Raw genomic sequence first — 26583 nt, forward strand, 5'->3', positions numbered from 1 at the left:
GTTGCTCACAACCGCCTATTCAAGTAGTCGAGATAACCATAAACTCTAAAATTAAATTAACTGACACTGAGTTCAATATCTGTCTACTACTCTAAACTTCTATCACAATTGAAACAAAAAACAAAAAAAAATTGGAAGAAGAGACGACGTCGTTCAACAACTCAACCCAACCATCTCCTCGAAACTCCACCATGTTAGGCTCATACTACACCTTCATCCTCATATTCTTATCCCCGGTATTCATCGCAACTTTCATGTATCACTTAGACCCACTCGAACCGGCTGAGTTACCTCTACACGAGCTAAGTAAGCCGGAGACGGTGGCGGCCCGAGTCAATAACAACCTGCTAAAAGGTGCTGAGTTCATCGGTGTTGGAAAATTGGTTGGACCCGAGGATATCGCTTTTGATCCGATTTCTGATATTATATACACAGGTTGTTCTGATGGGTGGATTAAGCGAGTCAGGGTGAAAGATTCGGTGGTTGACGATTGGGTTTTTATTGGTGGTCGACCTCTTGGACTTGCTCTTGGGTTAAATAACGAGCTTATTGTTGCGGATCCTTTTCAGGTACGTTACTCTTGTAGCAAATACTTTGAAATGCAGATAATATTTAATTTGATTTCTCTGAAAATGAGCTGAAAAATGTTTTAAAATTTATTTTCTCCTCCTTTCCTTGATGTGTGCACCATTTTTATTTTACTGTATCTAAAAATTATAATTTATATCTTTACTACTCTCTCGGTCTCCAAGATTTCGTTCCTTTAGGATTAATTTTCCGGTTATTAAGAAATTTAAATAAGAGGAAATAAAACATATTTGAAAAATAAATTTATATGGATTTGTAAAAAAGTAGAGAGATAAAGTCGGTGGCTAATCCACCCTTATGTGTCACGTGACCTAGGAAAATCAAAGGATATAGATATTAAACATTGCAATTATTACTTGTATATGCTCATTGGTGCAGTGGTTGAGGCATAACATTTCTATGTAATGATCTTGGGTTCAAAACCCATGAGCAACATTGCCTTCGTTTTTTTTTTTTTTTTAAAAATTTCCCCTCTTTTTACCTTTTTAGTTCTTGGGCAAACTTGTTGAAATTTATTTTTTTACTAGGGTTGTACACGCGCGTGTTGCGCGCGAAGCAATGTAGTGATGCTAGTGAGCGAGGCCGAAAGTGTGACTTTTTTTTGGCTAGTATGTTTGCTTTCTTAATAGACATTAAAATAAACGTAAGTTAATTAGTAAACATAAATGTCGATAAATAGAATTGTGCCGATAGAACAAAATTGTTTAATTATTTAAGGAATTGGGTTTGAGATTTTATTTAGACTATGTTATGGGGTGTTTTATTGTTTAAATCTCATATTAGTTTGTTTGTAACAATTTTTATACACAATAATACAAGTTAATAGAACTACAAACAATAGAGAATTAACATGTAAGTGATTACCCAACAAAAAAAAATTAAGCTCAAAATAAGGCTAGGAATGTTCCTAGTCAATATCGCACATATTTTAAAATATTAAAGCTTCTTTTTTTTTGAAGCAAGATTAGTAGGCTATTTATTAAATATCGCTCTCCGCCAAGTAATTAAGCTTTGGAGAAAGGAGTTCATACAAACTAACTCCGTACTACCACGGGTGTCACACCTCGCAACGAGATGAGCCACCACATTGCCTACTCTCTTGACATGTGAAAAGTAACAAAAATCAAACCATTTAGACATAGCTTTAATATCATCATAAATTAGCAATAGAGGAGAAAAACCCAAGCTGTTGTTCCTGCTACCCCATCTACTAGCTTGTTGTAAACCGAATCTAATAGCAGCAGCTTCAGCACTTTCCACATCCATTCTCCTTCCAGCCGTCTGACAGTAGCCCACACCAAACCACCATTTTCATTTTGAGCCACAGCCCCAACCGAAGCAAACGACCCAGTAATATGGGCATCAATATTGATCTTGGTAACCCCAGCAAAAGGCTTCATCCAAGAGCTGACCATAGGGGCAGCAGGGGCACCATGCTTCACAAAGACTCGCTTAGCGTAGGAGCAATAATTAGACATAAGTTTAGCAAAACTCGCTACTGTGTAGACAACATTTAGGGACTGTTGCTCATAAAAAAAAATTGTTCCTACAATACCAATAAGACCAGGCCAGAGCAAGCAATATACGCAATTCCTGTTTCTCTAATTTGCTGTTAAACCACAACAAATTATCCATAAAAGAACCTACAGGAGCTTCATCAATCAGAGCTTGAAAGATACTACTCGCACATACCACTTTAGCCTTTGTGCATTCGAAAAGGACATGATTCACGGACTCCCCCACCAGGCTGCAGCAAGGACACAAATGATCAGTAACAATGTGACGCCGAAAGAGCTTTTCCCTAACAGCCATACGTCCCTTAAATTAAAAGCTACTTGATAAAGAGCATTTATTATCCCTTGCTTTTCTTCTCCTCATATCCACAACCTCTAAAATAAACAATAAAGATCACTAAAAAGGAGTTTTTAAAAAAATAATGTAGAAAGGAGCAAACATATTTAAACAAATACAATAATTTGATAACCCAACATGCTAATCCCCAAACTGAACATATGAGTTTCTAATTAATAAGCAAATCAATTTAACAGTCTGAAACAATCAAAATGATGTGTTAAGATACTTAAGACCATGAATCATACTTGGGATTGTTCATGTTTGCTTTTATCCGTTATCAGGGGTAATCCTTGGATAGTACAAAGAATGTTTTCTCCCAAATAATTAAAAATGCATACAAATTAAACCAGTAGAAGAGTGAGGAACTTGAAGAGCAACAACAAGATCTCCAAGTTGAGCAACACCTGAACACCAGGAAATAATTACATATTTACATGGAAGTTCTAGCAACTCAAAAGTGACCCATGAGTTTAAACACATATGAGGATTTTATCAAAGGCAAGCTTAATCTAAATTTGGTGTACATCAATTCCCACATACAATAAAAATAGATAATAATGACTTCAAGAAATGCACAAATATACATCTAAATTAAAAATGGCATGTTAGGATCTAGAACGGGAATATGATGACGGTTAGTCTCTTATATTGTTTCCCAAGAATACACAATAACAATTCCTTAGTAGTGTGTTCTTATTTCTTTGGCTGGCACTTCATTACTTAATAAATGCAATCAGGCCCAACTCCAAGATTGTAACTCTGTAAGTGATGAGAAAAGAAAAACAAACTCCCTAACCACCAAACCAAAATACCATATCACAATAATACATAATTCATTTATTTATTAGAAGAAAATATGGTACTCTGTTCACAAAATGCTTAATTTAGTAATGTATAATAGCATTTGGTTATAAATCCTTGTTTAGATGACAAATAATTAAGAGTTATACATAAATAAATGATTTTAGTGCCTTATTATGAAATGAAATAGAATTATGAAGTCGTAGGAAAGAGTAAAGGTTTAAGAGTTAAGACTAATTAAATCTACAAAATTAATATTTGATAATTTAAAGAATAAAAAGAAAAATTTACCTCAAATACTACTTCAATGGAGGAGAGAACAAGGTACTCAAGAACAACAGCTAAGTAAACAAGGGGCACCAGGCTCAACAAGATGAGCTAACCTTCCTTTCTTTAAATTTAATTCCATTATTATTTCATCTTATACCTGCAATTAATCCTCCAATCAACTGAGTAAAAAGGGCAACCACAAATATACTACTCTCACAGACCACATACACAACCAATAATGTGTAAATCCCCCTATGTTTTTTTAAAGACTCAAAGAGCATACTATATTCGATAGTAAAAACATCAACCAACATCAAGTTCAGCAAGTGAGACAACAACCTACGGGAAATTATCTACGCACATATGCTCAAAGTCATTAGATGGGTATTGCTTAGCCATCAGTTGAGCAGCACAATTACTCAACCTTTTTTACATGAAAACAAGAGAAAATACTCGTATCAAACTCCCTATTCATAAACTTGTCACTATATCATCAATAATATTATAATCAGGTCCAATGATGCTTAACCCGCCTTTAATGAGCTAATCAGCTTAGTCACAATAAGAGTGCCTGACTCCAGCTCCACACGTTCATACCCATAAGCTCAAGCTGCTTTCCACTCCCATCCTCGCAGCCAATACTTCCAGAACCATGACAGAGAGAAACCCCTTGACCCGTTGCACCTTAGCAGCCACAATTACGCCCCTTTCATCCCTTAACACTGCACCTAAGCAAATTCAAGGTGACTGATTATTATGCATCTCCTTTGTTCCTTTAAAACAGTGAAAGTTTTCAGAATACCAAGAAAATTTTTAAAACATTGAAAACTATTACACTTAATCCAACTCACAATATAATTTCACAAACCAAACTAATTCAAGCAAAAACATAAATATCATACCAGCAGCCATAAGCATTTAGACTCGTTCGATCACTTGAATAGAAAACCATCACTGTAAAATCCATCACTCTATCCCCAATTTGACTTCCCACTTTTCTTTTCAGGATGTAAGCAATAAAATTCCTTATTTCGTTTTTAAAGTTGAAAATTCACTCTCTTTCTATCTCATGATTCACATAAATAATCCTTTTATTTTCTTTCTCAACATCAATGCTTAAGTGCTTCTTCCTACTTTTCCATCTTTATCCAAAATCAATTTTCCCTTTGACTTTGGACATTATTATTTAATCTCTAGGCGTATGCCACTCAAAATGGAAAGCTAAATATAGGACACAGTGAGTATGGTTAAATGGCCAATAATCGAATACAAGATGTATTGGTCAAGTGAGTATGGTTAAATGGCCAATAATCGAATATAGTAAGTATGGTTAAATGGCCAATAATCAAATACAAAGCAGACAAAGGACGACACAGCTGAATGACCCATATAACAATTACGCCGCATCAACCACAACTTGTAAGTTGTAACGCAACACCATAATAAAGTATGTGCCACTATAATAATTGACCAGAATGGTTAGAACATCAACAAACTTAAAAGTTAAAATCATGATACAAATAAACTGCCGGAATCAGCTGTTAGAAACTCAAAAGAACTTGCACATAACAAAGGGAGAATTACATAATAAGCCACCAGAAAACTAATATCCAGCTTCCTTTATCATAAGTAATAAATGTCTCTTCATTAACCAAAATAGAGAGCAAATATACCTGTCCAAGAAGAGCGGGAACATTATCGGGATCACCATCAAGTACAATCTTGAATGTATTAAATGCTTGCTCTACATCACCTTTAGCTAGTAAAAGCTGTCCTGCGGCATCAAAGATGATAAAGAGTTCACCAATAAATCATTATCACCTTAATACTCTCCTATATTATCAAGAAAATTAAACAATAACCCAGAAATTATTCAATCATGTAAAATAGAACGGGACAATTAAAAATCACAGGAAAGAAGAATAGTGCACTACGGTAGAAGTGATAAAGGCGAGATATTGCAAGCCAAGCAAGTTTTTTAAGATAAAAAATGCCAAGAAAGCATTTAATCATAGGATAAAAGATGCAAACAACCCCCTATCAAAGAAGATATCATCAATTAAATGGATTCAATGACACTCTGTCACACTTCTGAAATCCAATTCTAAGGAAATGTGGAATAGAACTACTGCATTTTTTTACTTGCCTCTTCCCATTACCATTAAAAAATAAAATCTCTTCACACACATTTTTTTTTTTTGAATCCGCATCAAAAACCATATTCTATGTTCACCGGAGCAAATCAAACCATATTGTATGTACATTGTACACCGGAACAAAACACTACCTTTAAAACACCATTATAAAGGTCGCTATTATTGCCAATATATACCACCTTAATTTTCAGGATCTAAACCATGATTGCCAATCATAATTGCATTTGGAGAAAATCTATTCAATAATCCATAATTTATAATTTCAATTAAAATAAGAAACAAAATCCACATAAATTGCAACAACAATAATCATACCTTTACAATTTTGAATTTGAATGTGACGGATGAGAGAAAATACGGGGCTCCGAAGAAGACCCATTTGAATGAGATGGGTCCAAAGATGAATTGAATGATGGGGTTGGATTTGAGAAACAAGATGCCCGCAACTGTAATCGGCAGAAGGCGAGTTGACTCGGTGGTTGGTGGTAGCAAAACACCGAGTTTCTAGATTGCGGTGGTGGCACCTGCATCTTACAAATTTCCCATCAAATTAAAGTAAATTAATTCATAAATTGAATTTAAAAAAATTTGGAAAAAACAAAAATTAAAATTTAAAAAATACCTACCATGAGATATATCTCATACATAAATTTCAACAACAAAGCTTATAATTAAACTATTATGGAAGAACTTCAAAAGAATTTAACAAAACTAGAAATTAAAATTTAAAAAATAAATAAAAATGAATACAAACCAGTAGAATAGTGAGGAATTTGAAAAGCAAGCATGCCGCAACCACAAGATCTCCAGGTTCAGCAAACCAGAGCCGACATTCAAGCGACCACCGCAAGAAACACCTTCACATTCGGCGGCTTCTTTCTTAACCACGCCATAATAGTATGGATGTTCTATCTCTGAGGCCTCATCTTCTCTTAATTTCTTCAAATTTTGGGATTTATTCCTGAAATTAGGGTTTTTTGAATTCTAGAACATTATAATTGAAAAAAAAAAAAACTTTGAGTTGAGAGGATGACAAAGCTCTTGCTCGCAACGCATGCATTAGCTCTTACAAGATAGAGAAAGCTGAGAGAGGAGAGAGCCAAAGAGGAAAGCAGGAAGCTGAGAAAGGAGGGAGGGACGTAGGAGGCTCATAGAAGGGTCACAATCAACTCACGACAAAAAAAAAAAAAAATAAACAAAGCCACATAGCTTTCTCACACATGCACCCCACACATGTGAGCACTATTCATAAGGGAACAAGTGAAACATTTTAAGGGTTGTAGATTTATTAACTTCATCCTTCAAATCCCAAGTCCTTAGTTCTCACTTGGTAACTTGTTAAAGTTTATCATTCTAAATCTTTTTGGTAATTTAATTGGTTAATTGTCGTTATCTGTCACAATACTCACAAATCCCCCTTATCCTCTCCCTTAAGATATTTACTATCCTCCTTATCCTCACCCATAAAATATTTACTATTTTTGGAGTGACTTTTTTTATTAGCTTTTAGAATCTTTATGTTTTAATTATTGATTTGTATGCGGTTCATGGAAGACGGTGACCCAGCACCCGTAAAATCCTAGATCCGCTACTGGATAAAGTATTAAAAATAAGTGGAAGAACAAAATTTTATATGGAAAAGTTAATTTTGCACAAATATTGTTATAAATTGGTGGGTATTTTAATACAAATGGGTTATTCATTTTGAAATTAAAACTAGGCCAAAAGGGTCGAAGTTTTGAGGACGAAGGGAGTAATGTATTATGGAGTAATATAAAAGATGTTTATATATATATATATATATATATATATATATATATATATATATATATATATATATATATATATAAAGCAAATGTTATGGATCTATATCGTACGAGTATTACTTTTAATGTTTTTTTGGAAAATTTGTGACAAAACCTATAATAACACTCTTTTTGTCAGAAAAAACCTTTTAAAAACCTGTTTCTAAATTTTTTTAAAAAAGATTAAGTAGTTAATAATTAAATTTTAAAATTTATCAATTTATTTGTTATTTGATGGTGATGATGGGGTTGGGGGTGGTTTAAGTTTTTTTTTTTTTTTTTTTTTTTTTAAATTTATCAATTTATTTGTTATTTCTAAATAATTAAATAAGATTAAGTAGTTAATTAGGGGTAATCAGGGGCTAATTAGGTTAATTAGAGGTTTTGGTTGTCTTAAAAAAAAAAAAAATTTAGAAACAGGTTTCTCTTGGCCAAAAAAATTTTAAAAGGTTTGTTTTGACAAAAAGAGGGTTATAATAGGTTTTTTTTTTTTTTTTTTTTTTTTTTTTTTTTTTTTTTTTAAATTTTCCTTTCTTTTTAAAAGGCATTGTACAAGTATTACTTAAAGTAAGAGTTGAATTAAAAGTTAAATGATGAATTTGAACACTTTGTGCACGGAATTTCCTAAATGATGTGCTCCGTACAAGTATATAATTCCACTAGATTAGTATCTAACAACTATTATGAAATTTTCAAAAACTCATATGAAATATCTGCCAAAATCTAATATCCATTTCACCTTTGAGTTTACGGTGTTTCCGGTAAAACAATGGGACCTTCGGCGAGGTCCTCAGAAGTGAGCTGAAGACTGGGCTCGGTCCAAATGATGATGGGTCGAGGATTTCCTGCACAACGAAACACACGTAAATTGGCCTCGGGGGTTGTGCCGAGGAAGGCCCCTCCGATGCCGAAGTCAGTACAGTGCGTAACAAAAAGAGAGCTATGCAAGAGAATTAATTGCTTGAGGCTATATGTGAATAAATGTAAAATGGGACAATTGGTGGCTTTTATACCTTAGCACATGAGGAGAAATGGACCTAAAGCCAAGTGGGCTTGCCATGTTTACCGGACCTTGACTTGACTTGGCATGGATTGGAGAGTTGAACCTTTGACCTTGGGCTTATGATTAAATCATTTATGGACTGACCCAATTAGGCTAAATTTGACCCAAACGCATGGTATCTTCTCAAAAAATAATTAAAATAATAATAATTAAAATAATAATAATACGTAGTAATAGTTTTAATATAGCATAAACATTACTCTGTATTGCGTACGGTCGTACAAAGTAGCTAGTTCTCTGCATTCCAAACACAACCTCTCGTTTTTTACACGTGCTTTGAAAAATGAAAACATAAACATCACTAAATTTACATAATCTATCGTTTTCTAATTATTTTTTTTTTTTTTTTTTTTTTTTTTTTTTTTTTATACTTTTTCCAAGAAAAAAAATAAAAAATTGTTTTTTACCCAAAATTTTTAAAAGTTTTATTTTACCATAAAAAAAATTAAAAAATTATTTTTATCGCATGTCGTCAAAATTCTAACGAAATTCTAAAAAAATTTCAATTTTCGAGCCAAATACATGATCTTTAGGGGTTTTAAAGGCCTTTTGGCCTTTGGGATCCAAATTGAGGTCAGAATTGACAAAAAAAATGAACGAAAATGCTTCCTTTTGTGTGTTTAAAAATATCTCGCTTTGCGTGAAATATGCAAAGTGAGGCATTTTCGATCACTTTTTGTCAATTTTGACCTCAAATTGGTTTCAAAAAACCAAAATGCCCTCTAAACGTTTGAAAAACATGTTTTGCATACAAAAATAGAATAAATATTATTTAATTCCGTTAGATTTACGATTTTCTTGACAATATGTTGTAAAAAATAATTTATAGAAATTTTTTGGGTGGTAAATTTTTTTTGATTTTTTTATTTTTATGGTAAAACGTAAAAGTCAAAAAATCCTTTTCTAATCATAAAGATGTGTCATGTCCTGTTAGATGATTAACGTTGTAGGCTTGTGCAAACATGTGTCTTGTGTCAACTTTGCATTAGTTATAAATATTTATGACTTGTGAAGTTATAAGTATGCACATGAGTATATATTGTACGGCTATTTCACCAAATGCCAACTGAGTATTTTAAATATTCACCAAATGTCATCAAGTTTTTCAAAATTCACCAAATGCCACTGACAAACAATATATTGTCATGGCGTGCCATTAATGAGCTCTGATCATTAGCTATTTGTTACTGCAATTCTTAATTCTCCAAATGCCACCGACTACTTTTGGTTTTCATGAAATGTCATTACTTATATAAATTATTACACAATATACCTCAGACTTAATGAGTTATAACAGCTAGTTAGTTTCACCTTTTTTTTTTTTTTTTTTTTTTTTTTTTTTTTTTTTTAAGGGTAAACTAGCTGTTATACCCAATTTGTTGTATAAACTTGATACTTAGAACACACATAGTAAGTAGCCCTCTATTTGCATAATCATGAGTATTGCCTGTTACAAAAACTCTTTTGTAACAAATTTAATTGTGCTCGTTACAAATAATGTTTTTTCTACTAGTGCACCAACAAAAAATTCTCAATTTTGTTCTTAAATTAGGTGTACTAATGTGAGTAATGGTTGTGACCATAATGGTGAAGTGAACTATTGTAATTACAATTAAATTGAATAAAGTGGAAAATTGAACATTCATTTAAGCATAATTGCTTACTGTTTAAATCATGTGCTGAAAAACTTGATTTCCCGTTTACATCAAAATACCCAAAACATAACAGAGAATTTGTCCATAAAAAAGATACCAAAAAACACAGCACACTGTTTGTTGGGGATTTTGTGTTCAAACAAGGGTCACAAAGAAAGCAAACAAAATTAACAAAAATTTTTTTGAGGCGTGAACGGAATCACTTTCCCAAAAATATAAATTTGAGTATCACTTAAATTTACTCAGGATATACAACGAAGATGATTGGTGATGATAATAGTTAAAGAAACCTTTGTAAACAAGAAAATGAAAAAATGGATAAGTTACTGTTTTATCTTTCATTCTCTAACTTCCATCATGTATATAGTATATAATTATAGAGCAAAACCCATCAACTTAACCGTCAAAATCAAGCAGCGTTTAACCCAGAAATTAGAGCTAATCAAAACTAGCCCGGCCCGGCGGGTTTTGGGCAGCTTTTTTTGGCCCTAAATCGGGTTGGGCTTGGCCCGAATTTTATATTTTTTTGGTTGGGCTTGTGAATGCTTTTTTTAATGTTATTTTAGTTCTTTTTTTGGCCCGGCCTGAAAAGCCTGCACGGCTTGGCCATTTTGGCCGGGTTTTGGCATGAAAATTTTGGCTCGAAGCTTAAATGAGCATATTTTTTATGCAACGGCCCGGCTCGCTCATTGATTAGGTCTACCAAAAATCACCCGGGCTTGATCGGGCTAAAGAACCTCTGCGAAAATATCAGCTCTCAGGCCCGATCGAGCAGCTACTGCCCGATTGAGCGACGGAGCCCCAATTTTCTCAACCTCGCTTACGCGCCTGATCGAGTGGTGATGGCACGATCAAAGCGGCAATTCAATGAGTTTTACCCTCACTCTCGCGTTCGATCGAGCTGCTTTAATGGAGTTTACTACTCCTTGATTTGCTCTTATTAATTGTTTAATTAATTGCAACACTATTTCCTAAGAAAATAATTAAACACCATAAATTTATCTCAAATACTCTAAATTATTCAACACTATTGACTTCTACTGTTCAAAAACTAGAATGGCATAACAATTTAGCTCTGCATTCAAATTTATACAACAAATTGGGTGTAACGGCTAGTTTACCCCAAATAAATTCAAAAAAGGTGAAACTAACCGGTCGTTATAACTCATTAGGTCAAAGGTATATTGTGTAATAATTTATACGTAGTATAAATAATAACATTTCATGAAAACTCAAAAGTAGTCACTGACATTTGGTGAATTAAGAATTGTAGTAACGAAAAGTTAACGGTCATACCTTATTAATGGCACACCATGACAATATAATGTTTGTTAGTGGCATTTGGTGAATTTAGAAAAACCCGATAGCATTTTGGTGAATTTTTAAAGTACGGTGGCCTGACATTTGGTGAAATAGCCATATATTCTATATATAGTCTCTGTAACCAGTGACGGGTCCAGGATTTTCGAGCATGTGAGTCACCCTGAATTATTGATTCAACGTCACCGATGCCTATTTTATTGTCTAAGAGCCTCCCTAATATAATAATGTGATTCCTACCCAACAACGTTTTTCGATTTTCTTAATGACAGGCCCGCCACAGGTGACGTGGGAGACCCAAACCCTAAATTAAGTCCAAATTCATCAAATCTTCCGCTCGATTAACCATCAAATCGACACTAATTGGGGAGAACTATAAACCCTACTCTAACTCCCTAATGGTACTCAAAATTCAATAAAAATCTCAATTAATTTCAACAATATAGCATGTTAAATCTCATACCATTTCAGTTGAAAACCAAAATTCGATACAAACCTTAATTTTTTTCCATCAATCATGAATGATCCAAAAAGACCAAATTAAGGGTATGTTCTCATACGTTTATTTTCAGTTCAGTTAAGCTTAGTTCAGTTCAATTTAGTTCAGCTCCTAATTTCCTTCTCTTATAAAATATTCATTTCAGTTCAGCTCAGTTTAGTTCAGTTCAATTCAGCTGAGTTCAGCTTATGAGAACAGGCCCTAAGACCAATTTAGAAAACCCCAAATAGATAAAGATACATCTAAACAACAAAAAAAAAATGAAAATTAAAAATCCAACCTTTGTCCAGTCCTCTCTTAAAATCCCAACCTTCAGTTTATCTCACAAAAATCCAACCTTTATACCCCACCTTCATCTAAAGATCCATTACCTGTTGATAACCGATTTTTATAAGTAATATGCCACGTGTCAGTTAATAGGTCAATTATCTTTTCCATTATTAAAAAATAAAAATAATTAAAAGAAAAGAAAAAAAAATGCAGAAACCCTTTTCCTCCACCACCACCACCACCTTTCCTTGCCACCACTCCTTCTCCCCCTCCCTCCCTTGCGCGCCCACTGCCCATCGAAACCCCAACACACGCCACCAACAAAAACGCACAGCCCACACCGGAACCCGACGCACACCACCACCACCACCTTCCCAGACACCAACTCCACCGCCCAGCCACCAACACACACGCCCAGCTACCAACAAAAACGCTCAGCCACCTACTCCACCGCCCCACCAACAAAAACACACACGCACATATATATATATACACGGATTACTATCTACCTTATGCCCTTATCCATTATCTTGCACACGTCAAAGCTAACTCCATTATCTTAAAAGACTTACATTATTACAAACGTCAATGCTAAAGACAAACGATTTACTTTGATTTTACGTATAACATATTTTATTATCAAAATTCTTTAAAATGTATTCCATTCTATTACATGTGTCGTAGCTAAGTTATTGCATCAAATCATGAATCGTAGCTCCATTAATTTAAATTTTAAAAGTATAAAAAAATAGTGTGATTTACACAATTAGCGGCTAATTTAAGCTATTTATCAACAAATGCGATCCATTAATTTAAATTTAAAAAGTATAAAAAAAAAAAGGTGTGATTTAGAAAGTATAAAAATATGAGTAGAGGTGTTAAAAACCGGTTCAATTAATCAAACCCGAAATCAATTCAATAAAATTAAATTTAAAATTCAAATTAGATAGTTATATGATACAATCATTGAACATGACTTAAATCCGATTTAACCTTATCAAATTCAACTCAAACACTTAAATTTAAAGAGGAAGTAGAAGTACTTTTCTTTACACATTAATTCGAACTACAACATTTAAGGCACGTAAGATGCATTGTCATACCAAATTAGAACCAACTATGTGGCAATCTCTTTTGGATTAATGAGATAAGCACTTTGACATTTTGATTTGGCTAGTAAAAGTATTCGAAGATTTGAATAATTGGTATGTATACAATCCAATAATTTAGAATACATGATTTTTTTTTTTTTTTGAATAAATGATTTAGAATACATGATTTGATATTAATTTCTTATCGAATATCCGGTCATAAAATTTTGGATATTGGATACATATTTAGATATTAATTTTTAAATATCTAGATGTTCGATGTCCGAACAATATCAAAAATAAATTGGATTTTTGAAAATGTATATCTAATCCAATTATTTAAAAAATTGAGAGTTATTACATCATCTTAAAAAAAATTAAGTCAAATTAAAATTAATTCTAAAGTATTTCGGATATTGCACGATTATTAGTATATCCGATTTGTAATTTGCAAGTTTTCGAATTAAGAGTTTATATTTTAACCCTCAAAGTATAACCTCTTAATTCTATTTGTCCATTTTAGTTGATACACTAGCTTTAGTTATTGTTGTAATTTAAAATTTATCAATGTTTTGTATAAATGCCAAATTTCTAGTTGTTTTTCCCTTGATTAACTATTAACTAATAGCCAATATCCATTGTAATTGAGAACGGTTGTGTAAGTTGTAGTGTAAAGGCTAACCAAAATCTAATACTTGTTATTAAAGATGAAGATAGCCTAGTTTGTTATTAGTCTAATTATAAACATTGACTACCCTGTCAAATAAATAAATAAATAAATAAATAAATAATTGACTCACCATCTTTAGCACAAAGTTCCAGAAGAATTAGATATATATCTAATATTCCAACTCCCTTGAAAGAAAGGGTTCTCTCTATCTCAAATAGCGACCTGCTGGTTTTCTACAGGATTTTGTGCCCACCGGGATCGATCTTCTCCTAGTTCCAATGGCTGAGGAGATTATTAACCAATGTGAAAACCTTTCCCTTGATGAATCGAGGGAAACAATAGACTTGGGTGCTATAAACCATAACGAGGATGAATCAAATCTTGCCCTAATGCTTATAGGGCGAAGTTTGACTGAACAATCTTACAATTTCGAAGCTGTTAAGCGCATGATGACAAACATTTGGGCTCCTTTCACAAGGTATGGCAATTAGATTTTTAAGCCCTAATCTTTTTGCAATACAATTCTTTCATTGGAAGGACAAAGAGAAAGTTTTGGAAGGTAGACCATGGTGTTTTGACAATATGCTTATTCTATTAAAAGTGATTGAGGGCGATGAACAATCCGAAGAGGTAAAATTAACTCACTCGCCTTTTTGGGTCAGAATTAAAAATCTACCCTTTAATTGTTGATCTGATATTTATGTTTGAGCTCTTGCTAGTAAGATGGGAGAGATACGTGAAACTGAAGAGGATGTTCTAGGGATTGAGAAGTATAGGAGGGTGAAAGTTCTACTTGACATCTCAATGCCATTACGTCGTTTTTAGAAAATCATAGACAAAAGGGGGGGGGGAGTTGAGGGTGGTCTTTGCTTATGAACGTCTATTGTATTTTTGCTTTGCTTGTGGGGTTATGGGGCATTCGGTGAAAGATTGTTTAATAGTTGATGAGGAAAAAAAGCAGAAGAAGCTAGGCTGGGGGACTGCTCTAAAGGCCACACCTCGGAAGGGAAGAGCAAAGGAAGTTGAGGAAGTTGAGAGTATTTTGGAGAGGAAGAAAATACTTTTTGTTGCTAAGGAAAATAAACAGGTTTCTTCATATGACAAAAAGAGGGAGGAGCATGAACAACTCCTTCTCGACACTAGTGAAGGGAGTAATGCAGCTCATGAGAACCTTGACCTTAATCACATGTTGAGTTCGAGGGAGTAGATTTTTGAACAATCTATCCATGCTACTATGACTGATAGTGATCAAACCTCGAACATGAGCGTCCCTGTTGATAACCAAGATGTTGTTTTCAAGTTTAAAGTATGGGAGAAGGTGAAAAAGGGTGAAGGTTCGTGGAAGAAAATTACTATGTAGTACAAGAAAATGTTAGTATGGAAGATGCTATTACTGTTCCTATAAAGTGCAGCCTTGATGAGAATGCGGAGGGAGAAGGATTAGGGAGTATTAAACGTTCTAGAGTTACTTTAAGCTCACCTAATGAATCGGCGGTGGTTGGTGTGACCCAACCCCACCGGGATAAATGAATCTCCTCTGTTGGAACTGCCGAGGGATGGGCAACCCTCGGCTAGTTCGTCAACTCCAAAAATGGAGCAATATATATGCCCCCGACATTATCTTCTTGTCGGAAACAATGATAATAAAGAATGAGCCGAGAACTTGAAGGGGTTTGGTTGTTCGAATGCATTTGGAATAGCGAGTTTAGGGAAAGCAGGTGGTCTTTCTCTTTATTGGAGAGAGGATTTTGATTTCAAGCTTATTTCGTTTTCCCAAAACCACATTTGTGGGGATGTGAAGCGAGATGGGCCTGCTGCTTGGCGTTTTGTTGGAGTTTATGGGTGGCCGAAAGAGGAGGAGAGATACAAAACTTGGAACTTGATTAAGATTCTTTGTGATGAGGTGGAAATTCCCATCATTTTTGGTGGCGATTCTAACAAAATCCTTGGCTATGAGGAGAAAGAGGGGGTGCGGACAGGGTTAGAAGGGAGATGGAAGGCTTTAGGGAATATATTGACGTGTGCAGACTTTGTGATATGGGTTTTCATGGACTATGGTATACATGGGAGCGTGGAGACTCGGTGGAAACTAGAGTGCGGGAACGTTTAAATCGATACTTGGCATCTACATCTTGGGCTGAGCTTCACCCGAATGCTTTTGTGGAGCATTTAATGCGGTACAAATCTGATCACACCGCAATTTTACTTAGTCACAAGATAACAAAGAAGAGCAAGAAAAAAAGAAAGCGATGTTTTAAATTCAAGACTTGCTGACTCTTGGATGATGAATGTGAATATGTCGTAAGAAGGTCTTCGTAAGATGCTGATGGGCTCCTAATTTTTGAGAAGCTAGCTGCGGTGGGGCGTGGCCTAATTTAGTGGAGTGGTGATAGCCTCAACAATTTGAGCAAACAAATCAGTGAGGTCGAGGACAAACTGAAATTTGTTCAAAGCAAACCGATTTCGAGGAGTAGATGTGCGAAGTGTGTTAAACTCAAAAGCAAGTTGGATGAGCTAAATGAGAAGAATGAAGCTTATTGATATATCCGTTCTAAAGTCTCAGAAGTCCGAGATGGGGACAAAAATACTTAATACTTCCACCACAAGGCGTCGCAAAGAAAGAAGTAAAACCGAATTGTGGGCTTATTTCATTCTCAAGGAGGCTGGAAAACGAATGAAAAAGAATTAGAGTAAATCATCTCTGACTACTACCTTGGTTTTTTTTCTTCTAATTCTCCTTCTAACTCCGATATATAGGAAGTGCTATGCTTAGTAGAGCCATGTATTGCTGAGGACATTAAATCGGAGCTCCTTAGACCTTTTACGAAGAACGAGATTTTTTCGGCCTTAAAATTTATGCACCCTTGCAAATCTACTGGCCCGGATGGTATGCATGCTATCTTTTATCAATGTTTTTGGCATATTGTTGGGGATGATGTTTATAATTTTGTGAGTAGTAATTTGCACGGTAATTTGTCTTCAAGATGTGTGAATAATGCCAATATTGTGCTTATCCCTAAAATCAATTCCCCGACTAATATGACATAATATCGCCCTATAGCATTGTGTAATGTGATTTACAAAAATGTGTCGTAGGCTATAGTCATGAGGTTGAAAAGTGTCCTTCCTGATATTGTGTCAGAAAATTAGAGTGCGGCGTTTGTGCCAGGTAGGCTGATCACAAACAATGCACTAATAGCTCTTGAATTATTCCACACTAAGAAGAAAAGAAATAGAAGCAAGGAAGGGCTAATTTCTATGAAGCTTGATATGAGCAAGGCTTACGATAGAGTTGAATGGGGCTTTTTGCAAAACTTCTCCTCACTATGGGATTTGATGGTAGGTGGGTGAACTTGATAATGAGCTGTGTTGATTCAATGTCTTACTCCTTTGTTTTTAATGGAGGAGTTCGAGGCGAGGGGAAACCTTCTTTAGGGCTCCGACAAGGTGATCTTCTCTCTCCGTACCTTTTTTTATTCTTGTCTCTGATGCTTTCTCTAGGATGATTTAGGATAAAATACGAGGAGGCTTGTTACATGGGGCCGGAGCTAGCAGGAATGGACCGAAAATTTCTCATCTTCTTTTTGCAGACGATAGCCTCCTTTTCACAAGGGCTAACCGAAAGGAATGCTCAACCATCGTTGATATTCTCAACCACTATGAAGCAGCATCCGGGTAGAAAATTAACTATGAAAAGTCAGAAGTCTCTTTCATTTCGGGAGTAAGTGAGGAAAGAAGAAATGAGCTTATGACGGTTCTCAATATGCGGCAAGTGGATAGGCACGAGAAGTAACTTGGTATTTCGACTATTGCAGGGAGATCGAAAAAAGCAGTGTTTAGAGCTCTCTTGGATCGAATATGGAAAAAGCTCTAAGGATGAAAGGAAATTTTTTTATCACGGGCCGGGATGGAAATCCTCCTTAAATCTGTTATTCAAGTTATTCCCACGTATTTAATGGGGGTTTAGAAGTTTCCGGCTTCCGTCATCCAAAGTATCCAGTTAGCCATAGCTAGATTTTGGTGGGGCTAGAAAAACAACCGGAGAAAGGTGCATTGGAAGAGTTGGGAGCATATGTGCGTTCCTAAGTGTTTTTTTTGGGGGGGGGGCATGGACTTCAAAGACCTTGATGTTTATAATACTTCACATCTGGGGTGCCAAGCTTGGCGTCGAATTCATTTCCCTAACTCACTTTTGGGAAGGGTCTTCACAGCCAAGTATTTTCCCAATTGCTCTTTCCTTGAGTCATCTTGGGCTTAAAATTGCAGCTTCTCATGGAGAAGTGTGTGGGGAGCAAAGGGGCTTGTCACTGAGGATACTCTTTGGCGTGTTGAAAATGGCTCACAAATTAGAATCTGGAACGATCCCTGGGTTGCGGATGGGCAGGGACATTTCATAATGAGTAATGAGTGTGATAGGGTCAATGTGGTACAAGATTTGATTGATTTTGATAGAATGGAGTGGCACTATGGCTTGATTGATGATATTTTTTGTGAGAGGGATAGAGCTTCCACCCTTGCTATCCCTCTTAATAGTTTTGCTCAGCTAGATGAATTAGCATTGGCTTTTTCAAAAACGAGAGAGTACATTGTTAAGATGGCCTACATGATTGGAAAAGGGTGCGATTTTGACTCTTTTCATCATGCGTTTGTGGATATCTGGAAGCTAGATGTGAGGCCTAAAGCTAGACATTTCCTATGGAGATTGTGCACCAACACTCTACCGGTTTGAGACCTTCTTTTCAACTTCCATATGATTGATGCAACGAATTGCCCCTGGTGTAATGCTGAGATTGAAAATGTAGGCCACACAATTTTTTACTGCCACGGGTGCATGATTTGTGGGTGGAATGTGGATGCCCGAGCATGAAAAATTGGGGTGGCTTTGACTCCATGTACAATTTCATTGCGAGCTGGGGCAAGCTGGAGCTAGAATAAAGCAAGCACGTGCGTTTCTTGCTTGGAGCATCTGGGGTGAGAGGAACCGAAAGGTTTTTGTGAATAAATGCACCCCCAACTCTGTTATTTTGAGCATAGTTTCAAGGTACGTAGAGGAGCAAGGAAAGTACGCCAACTGCATCTACAAAGGGCCACCTGTGACTGTGAAGAACAGCCCAAAAACCTGGCAACGCCCACGTAGTGAATTTGCTAAAATAAATGCTGATGCGTATGTTACAGAAGATGGGTGGGTTGGACTGGGGTAATTTCTTGTGACCACAAGGGAGATGTCCTATTTGTTGCCACTAGAAGGATGCGGGCTTACTAGAGTGTTGAAGTGGCTAAGGCGAAAGCAATTGCTCTTGTTGCTAAACTGGGAAGAAGCTTTGGTCTTGTGAATGTGATCTTGGAAACTGACTCCTTGATGATTACAAACCGGCTGGAAAGAGGAGCTATTTTTCTGTCAGAGCTTGATACTGACTTAGGAGAAATCCTTTCTTCTTGTTGCTATTTTAATATGATTAGATGGTCTCATGTAAAAAGGGATGACAGTTTTGTTGCACATCGTCTAGCTAGGCTAATTCCTTTGGGAATCGAATAAGCGTGGGAAAATTCTTGTCCCCCGGATGTAACTCCGTATGTTCTTACAGATAAACTTACCTTAATATAAGCCTAGTCCGTTTGGTTTCAAAAGGAAAAAAAAAAAAGTTCTTCAAGAATTATACCCGTAGATAGGTCAATATAAGGTTGTTGATATAATTGAGAATCAAGGTTGAACAACTAGCTGGAGGCCCCTTTTTCCATTTCTATGAGAGGAGTTCGATTTTCATACAAAGAAAATGAGATCCCAATTTCAATGTAAATTAAATTTTGTGAGAAGTTGGAAAAAATTAAATTTTATGATAAGGAACAGTTAATATAAGTACAATTTTGTGAGAAAGTGGAAAATTATATTTCAATAGAAGTTTTTTTTAAAAAGTATATAAAGGACGTGAGCAAATAAATAATGAAAAAAGTTAAAATTAAAGTGGGAACCCTATTTATAGAAATATAAATTATTTAAAAGGAATACTTAATATAAGTTCAATTTACATGTTAAAGACATTACGGACTAATGATTTATTTCATAGTCTTGAATAAGTAGATACATTTTAATTTTTAAAAAATTTATAAAAATAACCCCAAATAATTTTGCCTAATTGTTTGAATTAAATAATCCCAATCATGGATTAAATTTAATTATTTTAAACTTTGGGGATCTTTGCTTTAATGAGTCCTAACCGGTAACTTAACATGCTATAACAGGATAGGAGACGCGTGTCTCTACGTAATTGGTTGAAAAAAAAATTAATAAACTGAAAAAAAATTAGCCAACCCCTCACGACCACCTTCCCCACCCCCTCTGACATTAACCCTCTTATCCCTTCTCACCCTTCAGCAACCCTCCTCCCCAACCCACAAACCACTGAAATCTTCCCCGTCACCACGACCCACACACCAAAACCGCCCCCTCCCCAGAATCCACCCCGATTCTCACTGCCACCCCCTTTCTTTTCCCCTAACCCTAAAAACCACTCGTCTCCTTTACCCAGGTGTTGAATCATTGTTTTTGAGGTTTTTCGACATTAGGGAAGGGGCGAAGAGTGGTTTTCGGGGTAGGGGGAAAGGGAAGGGGTGGTTTAAGGGGATGTGGGAATCGTGGGTGGATTTCAAAGTGGGGGAGCGGTTTTGATGGGTGGGTCGTGATGAGGGGGGAGATTTTGGTGGTTTGCATAGGGGGGTAAAGACGGGGTTGTCGGCAGGGTAAGGAGGGTGGCCGTGGGGGATAACTAGTTTTTTTTTTTTTTTTTCAATCAATCACGTGGTGACACATGTTCTTTAAACAAGAAAAAAAATCACCACTTTTACAGGTTACCGGTCACTTGAAACCCTTAACCCTAAAATTTGAATTATTAAATAGGAAAAATTGCCTAAAATAATCCGACTTTTGTCACATCCATCCTAAATAATCCCAGCTTTCGATAATTTTTTAATAATCTGACCTTTATACCCATTCTGCTCAACATGGACCCAACTAGTCATGTAAATTGTACTCCTTTGGTCCTAGTTTACTTGCAGCATTTTGACTGGACACGCTTATCTTTTATTATATACTTATAACCTATAAAAATTTTATATTAAGAAACTATACATTAAAATAGACCCAACAACATCTTTACATGATTACATTGGCTTCCATATAATAGTTAAAAAAGATGGTCAAAGCGCATGTGTGAATAGTAAAAAAAGTCTAAACTTTGCGAGTAATTTAAGATGGAGGAATTATAACAATTTACCAGACATGTGGCGGCGCGACCTGTGATTGGTAAAAATAAAAAAAAAATCAAAAAGGAGTTTCTAATTTTTTTTAAAGATAAAATAAAAAATAATTTTTAAACAACCATCCCACTAACTGCTCAAGCCACCGTGCCCGCCTCCTGAGTCCCTTGCTCCGAGGATCCGACCACCCATAACCCCATTTCTAGCACTGGTGCCGCACCTGACCACCCTTCCCTGAACCATCAATCCCGTCCCTTCCCCAAGAATCCATACAATGTTTCGAAAAACCATCAGCAATAAAACTATCCTCCAACCCTCGAAAATGCCTTTTTCCGTCCTGATCCTAGCCCCTCGTCCCTTTTTAGGCCACATTCCCTTCCCCACGCCTTGATTTCGGCCACTCCTTCCTTTCCTCATTTCTAGTCATCCCTCCCTTTTCCTCCTCGATTTCAACAACCACTGATCCAAGCACCAGCTCGCAACACCACCGAAATTGTAGCACTACTGCTGTTGCTCCTTCTTCAATTTGCAAACGCACCACCCATAAACATACTGCTGCTAGTTTTGGTGGGTTGTCGGGTAGGGAAGGTGGTTTTGGTGGATGGCTGGGTAGGAAAGGTGAATTGGTGGTGGGCCTGTCGAAGAGCACAACGTGGGTTTTTGTTTTTTTTTTTTTTTTTCAATAATTTTTTAGATAAATCTTTCTTGTTTGTTTTAAATATTTTTTTATTTTTGACCAATCACGTAGTGGCACGTGTGCAATTCAATTCCATGTCACAAATGGTAACCTGATTAGCCGGTTTCAAGTCACTTTGGGACCATTGGAAGCGGATTGAGTATAAGGCCGAATTATTAAATATAATCAAAAGGTGTGATTATTTTGGCGGATGAGGTAAATGTCGGATTATTCTGGGCAATTTGTCCTATTTAATAACAATCTATATTTAGGATTATATTGAGTGAACGGGCAAAAGTTGAGATTATTTTACAAAAATTTTCTGTAAATTTTGTACATTATTTACAAATTTTACTTTGACTAGCTTTTGTAATGAGTAGAAAGGTATTAAATATTCCATCCATTCTTTATTTTTTGCTCCATAGTGTAATGCTAACTAATTAAATTTTGGTTGGAAAATAGTGATGAGAGAGAAAAGTAGTGGGGTTGGCCGTTGATGTGATGGTTGTGAAAGTAAAATGTGACCCATAAATTCAAATTATAATAGGACAAAATTAAAGGGACGGACTAAAAAGAAATTGGAGTACAAAATAAGAGACCGAGAGAGTAGATAGGAAAAATTGAAAGATCCAGCCGTGTATGTTATTTTTTATAGTTTAGTGATACTTTGTGATCAAAAGTTGGTAAAATATGACTAAAAAAATGCAATGGAAAAAAAAAATAAAGACCACGAAAGTAGGCATTCACAAATCACAATACGAGTACCTTCTATGAGGCCTTCCAAAGGGAGGTTAGTTATGTATGAGTAAATGCATAACGAGGGGCATGGGAGTCATTTCACGTAAATGCATTTCTGAATTTAGAGTAGTATCACTAGGTAATCAATTGTATCACTAGATGATTAAATGGTATCATTGAATATTTCAATACTACTATTTATGTATGTAATGGTATTATATATTCATTCAGTGGTACTCACTACGTGTAGAAATAGTATCACTACATAGTCAATGGTACTATCTAAGCTTTCAACGGTACATTTAAAAATGGCCCCACTTACCCATCTCTCTCCTCCTTTCTCTCACCCCCATGTGCTTTTTAATATTTTAGTATTTGTTATGCATTTGCAAATGCATAACTAACCTCCCTCACTACTTCCTCTACCTTCTATACCCTCAAATAAATTCTTCATGTCTTCCAACAATTTTCTCCCTATATAAGATTACGACAATTAATTATAATATGCTTAATTTTGTATTTTTGTGTGGTAGGGACTATTGAATGTGAGTGCAGAAGGCAAGGTAGAGCTCTTAACAGATGAAGTAGAGGGCAGAAAATTAAAATTTGCTGATGGAGTTGATGTTGCTAAAGATGGGATGATTTATTTTACAGAAGCTTCCTATAAATATGGCCTGCGCGATTTTATATTTGACGTTTTCGAAGGAAAGCCTCATGGTAGCTTGTTGAGCTTTGATCCCATCACTAAAGAAACCAAAGTTCTAGTTCGAGATCTTTACTTTGCTAATGGGGTTCAAATCTCTGCTGATCAAAAGTCAGTCATCTTCTGTGAGACTGTCATGTAAGCGTTGTGGTTCATTAAAAGTTTATTTCGTTCGTCTCACTAAAATGACCCTATTTAATTTATTGGAATGATTTTCTAAAGAGTATTTTGGGTCAATTTAGAAGATATTAATAGGATACAGGTAGTAATGTACAATTTAATAGTATGATATTAATTGTCGTATGTTTATCTTTAACATATGTAACGTGAAACTAAGGTAAAATATAGGAGTTACTGATTAACTAATTTGATAAATATAGATATCTTGTGCGTGAGGAAAATTGTACATAAAAATAGTGTTTGAAGTTCGATTCACTTAATTCACATTGCATTTTGTAATTACAGGAAAAGATGTAAGAAGTACATCCGGGAAGTGGAAAAGCAAGGAATATTGGAACATTTTGTTGATAATTTGCCTGGTGTGCCTGATAATATTCGATACGATGACAAAGGCCACTACTGGGTTGCATTTTCTACGGTATTGATCTTTCTCCTTATGATATAAAACGTGTTGTTGTCTACAATTGAATTTAAGAAAAATTGACATTTACTACCAGCGAAAACACCTTGTGTCACATTTGCTACCCATTTAAAATTTTATTTTACATTACTACCACCCAAATCCCAAAAAAATATATATTATTACCACTTAACATAATCCGTTTCTGTTCCGTTAAGTGGGACCCAATATTCATTAAATAATAATTTAATTTATTAAAAAAAAACTTTAAAAAATTAATAAATTCCCAAACACTTCCCCCTCCCTTTTGCCACCCTCCCCACTCCCCTTGTCGGCGCCTATACATTCCCTCGATGCCGGGGAACCCTACCTCCTTCATGTCCCCCCTTCCGACTACCCCTAACTCAGGCGACGTCGCATATCTCTTCCCGTGGCCGGCACACCACCTTCTCCCCTTCGCGCAACACCGCCCCTTCTCTCCTAGCCCCTAAACCACGATCCCCTTTCCCTCACACAAAACCCAGAAAAACCCCTCCCCTATCCTTAAACCTCTCAATCACTCCTTGCCCTATAGCTCATTATGGTTTAAATTTTATTTTAAATTACTGCTACCCAAAATTTACTCAACAAATATCGAATTTTTCTGGGTTTTTCTCTAAATTTAAGATTGCAGCAGAGTTTTGGATATTTTCCACATTTTTTTGGCGGAAAAAAAAGCTGATTTTTGGGTTGAAATGTTAAATCTGCTTCAATTTTCATCTGGGTATCTTAAATCTTCGTAAAGTTTGAACAATTTTTTCTGAATTCATTGTTTTGAGTCTTTAATTTTCCAATGCAAGTTGGTATTTTTGTTAAATTGTTAGATGATAATGGTGGCTGCCATTTCTGAATTTGGTACTCATAAAACCAAGCAAATTCTCGACCGCTATTGTTGCACCAGGAGAGAGAAAATGGTGTTGGGTCCTACCTTAATAAATTAAATTATTATCTAATGCAATATTGGGTTCCACTTAACAAAAACTTAACGGATTATGTTAAGCGGTAGCAATATATATTTTTTTGGAATTTGGGTGGTAGTAATATGAAATAAAATTTTTAATGGGTAGCAAATATGACTCAAGGTGCTTTCGCTGATAGCAAATGTCAATTTTTCCTTGAATTTATGCATTGAGAAACATGAAAAAAGGCACGCATCAATTAGATTTATTCAAATGAGCAAAGCAATTGGTTGGGAGCTCACCTTGACCTTGTGACCTCAAATTCACAAAAACCCCACTAACTACATTTGCTTGGGAATATATAATAGGGGGATTCCCTGACCTTAATCCCTAGCCTCCCCCTCTACTTTCAAGTTTAACCTGCGGAGTTGGGTTGACTTAATCTGTGAGAGATGTGAGTTTAATAGGGTCCTTCGTCTTACATTTTAAAAAATATATATATATATTCAAATAAGGAATACTTATTGTTTTTATTTTCTTTGTTTTCCCAATTTATATACTTTAATTTGTACTATATGTACTAAATTTTGTATGATATAATGTTGTAACAGTCATCGAAGCCATATTGGGATATAGCGTTGAGGTACCCTTTTATTAGAAAAGGATTGGCAATTATAACAAGATATATTGGTCGACCACACATGGAGAAAAATGGAGGATTGGGTGCATTTGATTTGGAAGGAAATCTTTTGGCTCACTATTATGATCCAAAATTAACAATGATCTCAGGTGGAAATAAAATTGGAAACTATTTGTATGTTGGTTCACTTCATGCTCCTCATATCTTACGTCTTAATTTAACTGCAAATGCTGCTAAATAAGCTGTTAAAACTATATAGCTATGTGAGATTTGGTTAGATTTATTTTAATGTGCATCTTGACAATGTTTTAATTATAATAATAAAAATTGCCTTTTGATATATACTCCCTTCGTTTTTAAATACTTGCTCCATTTTTCTATGTGCGGTGTTTTAGGAGAAATTGGAAAAAGTAATATAATATGGAGGTAGTGAGGTAGGTGGAAGAATAAAAAAAAATTGTAAAAATCAAAAGTGTAGAGAGAATTGGTGGAGAGAGAATATGAAATTAATAAAATATAATTTATGTTTGATCCACTAGGTGATAGAAATGAATTAAATATTATAAAATCTTTCCAAATAAGAAAATGGAGCAAATATTTAAAAATGGCCGAAAAAGAAAAGTGGAGCAAGTAACTAAAAACGGAGGGAGTATATTTTTCTTAGAAAGACCAATTTGATATTAGCAGTTTTTGTGTGTGTCTACACGGTGTGGCCAGCTAACACACAATCCTTGACTTACCTATTATCCCATGACCAAGTAACCCCTCTGAGCTAGTAACCCCTTCGAGCTAGTAACCCCTGACTGACCTTGTTTTGGGGTGTTTTTGTCCCTTGGGAGAGTTACGTCACGAAGTCTGATCCGGTTGAGCTGTACCTGCAAAATAACGAAGACTCCGGGTGGTCGGAGCTCCGCCTCCGACGGTCAAGTTAGTAACTTGAAACAGAATAGAGAGAACGGAAATTTAGGCGGGTATCTGCTCGGATTCCAAGCTCAGGTCTTTCTCTGATGTA

The 26583-nt window shown here is 35.4% G+C and overlaps 1 protein-coding gene and 1 long non-coding RNA gene across 6 annotated transcripts; one reads left to right on the top strand and one right to left on the bottom strand.

Moving 5' to 3' along the window:
* On the top strand, window positions 1-25911 carry LOC145642610 (protein STRICTOSIDINE SYNTHASE-LIKE 7-like). 2 transcript variants are annotated; one of them, XM_081693813.1, is made up of 5 exons: window positions 1-354; window positions 436-569; window positions 23244-23551; window positions 23879-24011; window positions 25543-25911. In XM_081693813.1, exons 1-5 carry the CDS (start codon window positions 192-194, stop codon window positions 25810-25812), a joined length of 1008 nt encoding a protein of 335 aa, XP_081549939.1. In that variant the 5' UTR covers window positions 1-191; the 3' UTR covers window positions 25813-25911. The 2 variants fall into 2 exon arrangements, with proteins under 2 accessions (XP_081549939.1, XP_081549931.1); XM_081693805.1 differs by having other exon boundaries at window positions 48-569.
* On the bottom strand, window positions 1523-6860 carry LOC145642625 (uncharacterized). 4 transcript variants are annotated; one of them, XR_014115709.1, is made up of 5 exons: window positions 6424-6860; window positions 5985-6199; window positions 5187-5287; window positions 3535-4241; window positions 1523-2846 (listed from the first exon to the last, which is right to left on the bottom strand). It is a non-coding gene; the product is annotated as an uncharacterized LOC145642625 (long non-coding RNA). The 4 variants fall into 4 exon arrangements; XR_014115708.1 differs by having other exon boundaries at window positions 1523-2335; window positions 5985-6193; window positions 6424-6855; XR_014115707.1 differs by having other exon boundaries at window positions 1523-2477; window positions 5985-6193; window positions 6424-6855.
* Window positions 25912-26583: the final 672 nt, after the last annotated feature.

This window comes from Chenopodium album, chromosome 1, assembly GCF_948465745.1.
Source record: "Chenopodium album chromosome 1, dcCheAlbu1.1, whole genome shotgun sequence".
NCBI classification, from domain to species: Eukaryota; Viridiplantae; Streptophyta; class Magnoliopsida; order Caryophyllales; family Amaranthaceae; genus Chenopodium; species Chenopodium album.

What these genes read in the sequence shown, in the direction of transcription:
- LOC145642610 (XM_081693805.1), top strand. Translation starts at nt 192, where the DNA reads ATGTTAGGCTCATACTACACCTTCATCCTCATATTCTTATCCCCGGTA. An exon ending in TTGTTGCGGATCCTTTTCAG is followed by an intron (nt 570 to 23,243) that starts GTACGTTACTCT and finishes TTTGTGTGGTAG; the next exon opens with GGACTATTGAATGTGAGTGC. An exon ending in ACTGGGTTGCATTTTCTACG is followed by an intron (nt 24,012 to 25,542) that starts GTATTGATCTTT and finishes ATGTTGTAACAG; the next exon opens with TCATCGAAGCCATATTGGGA.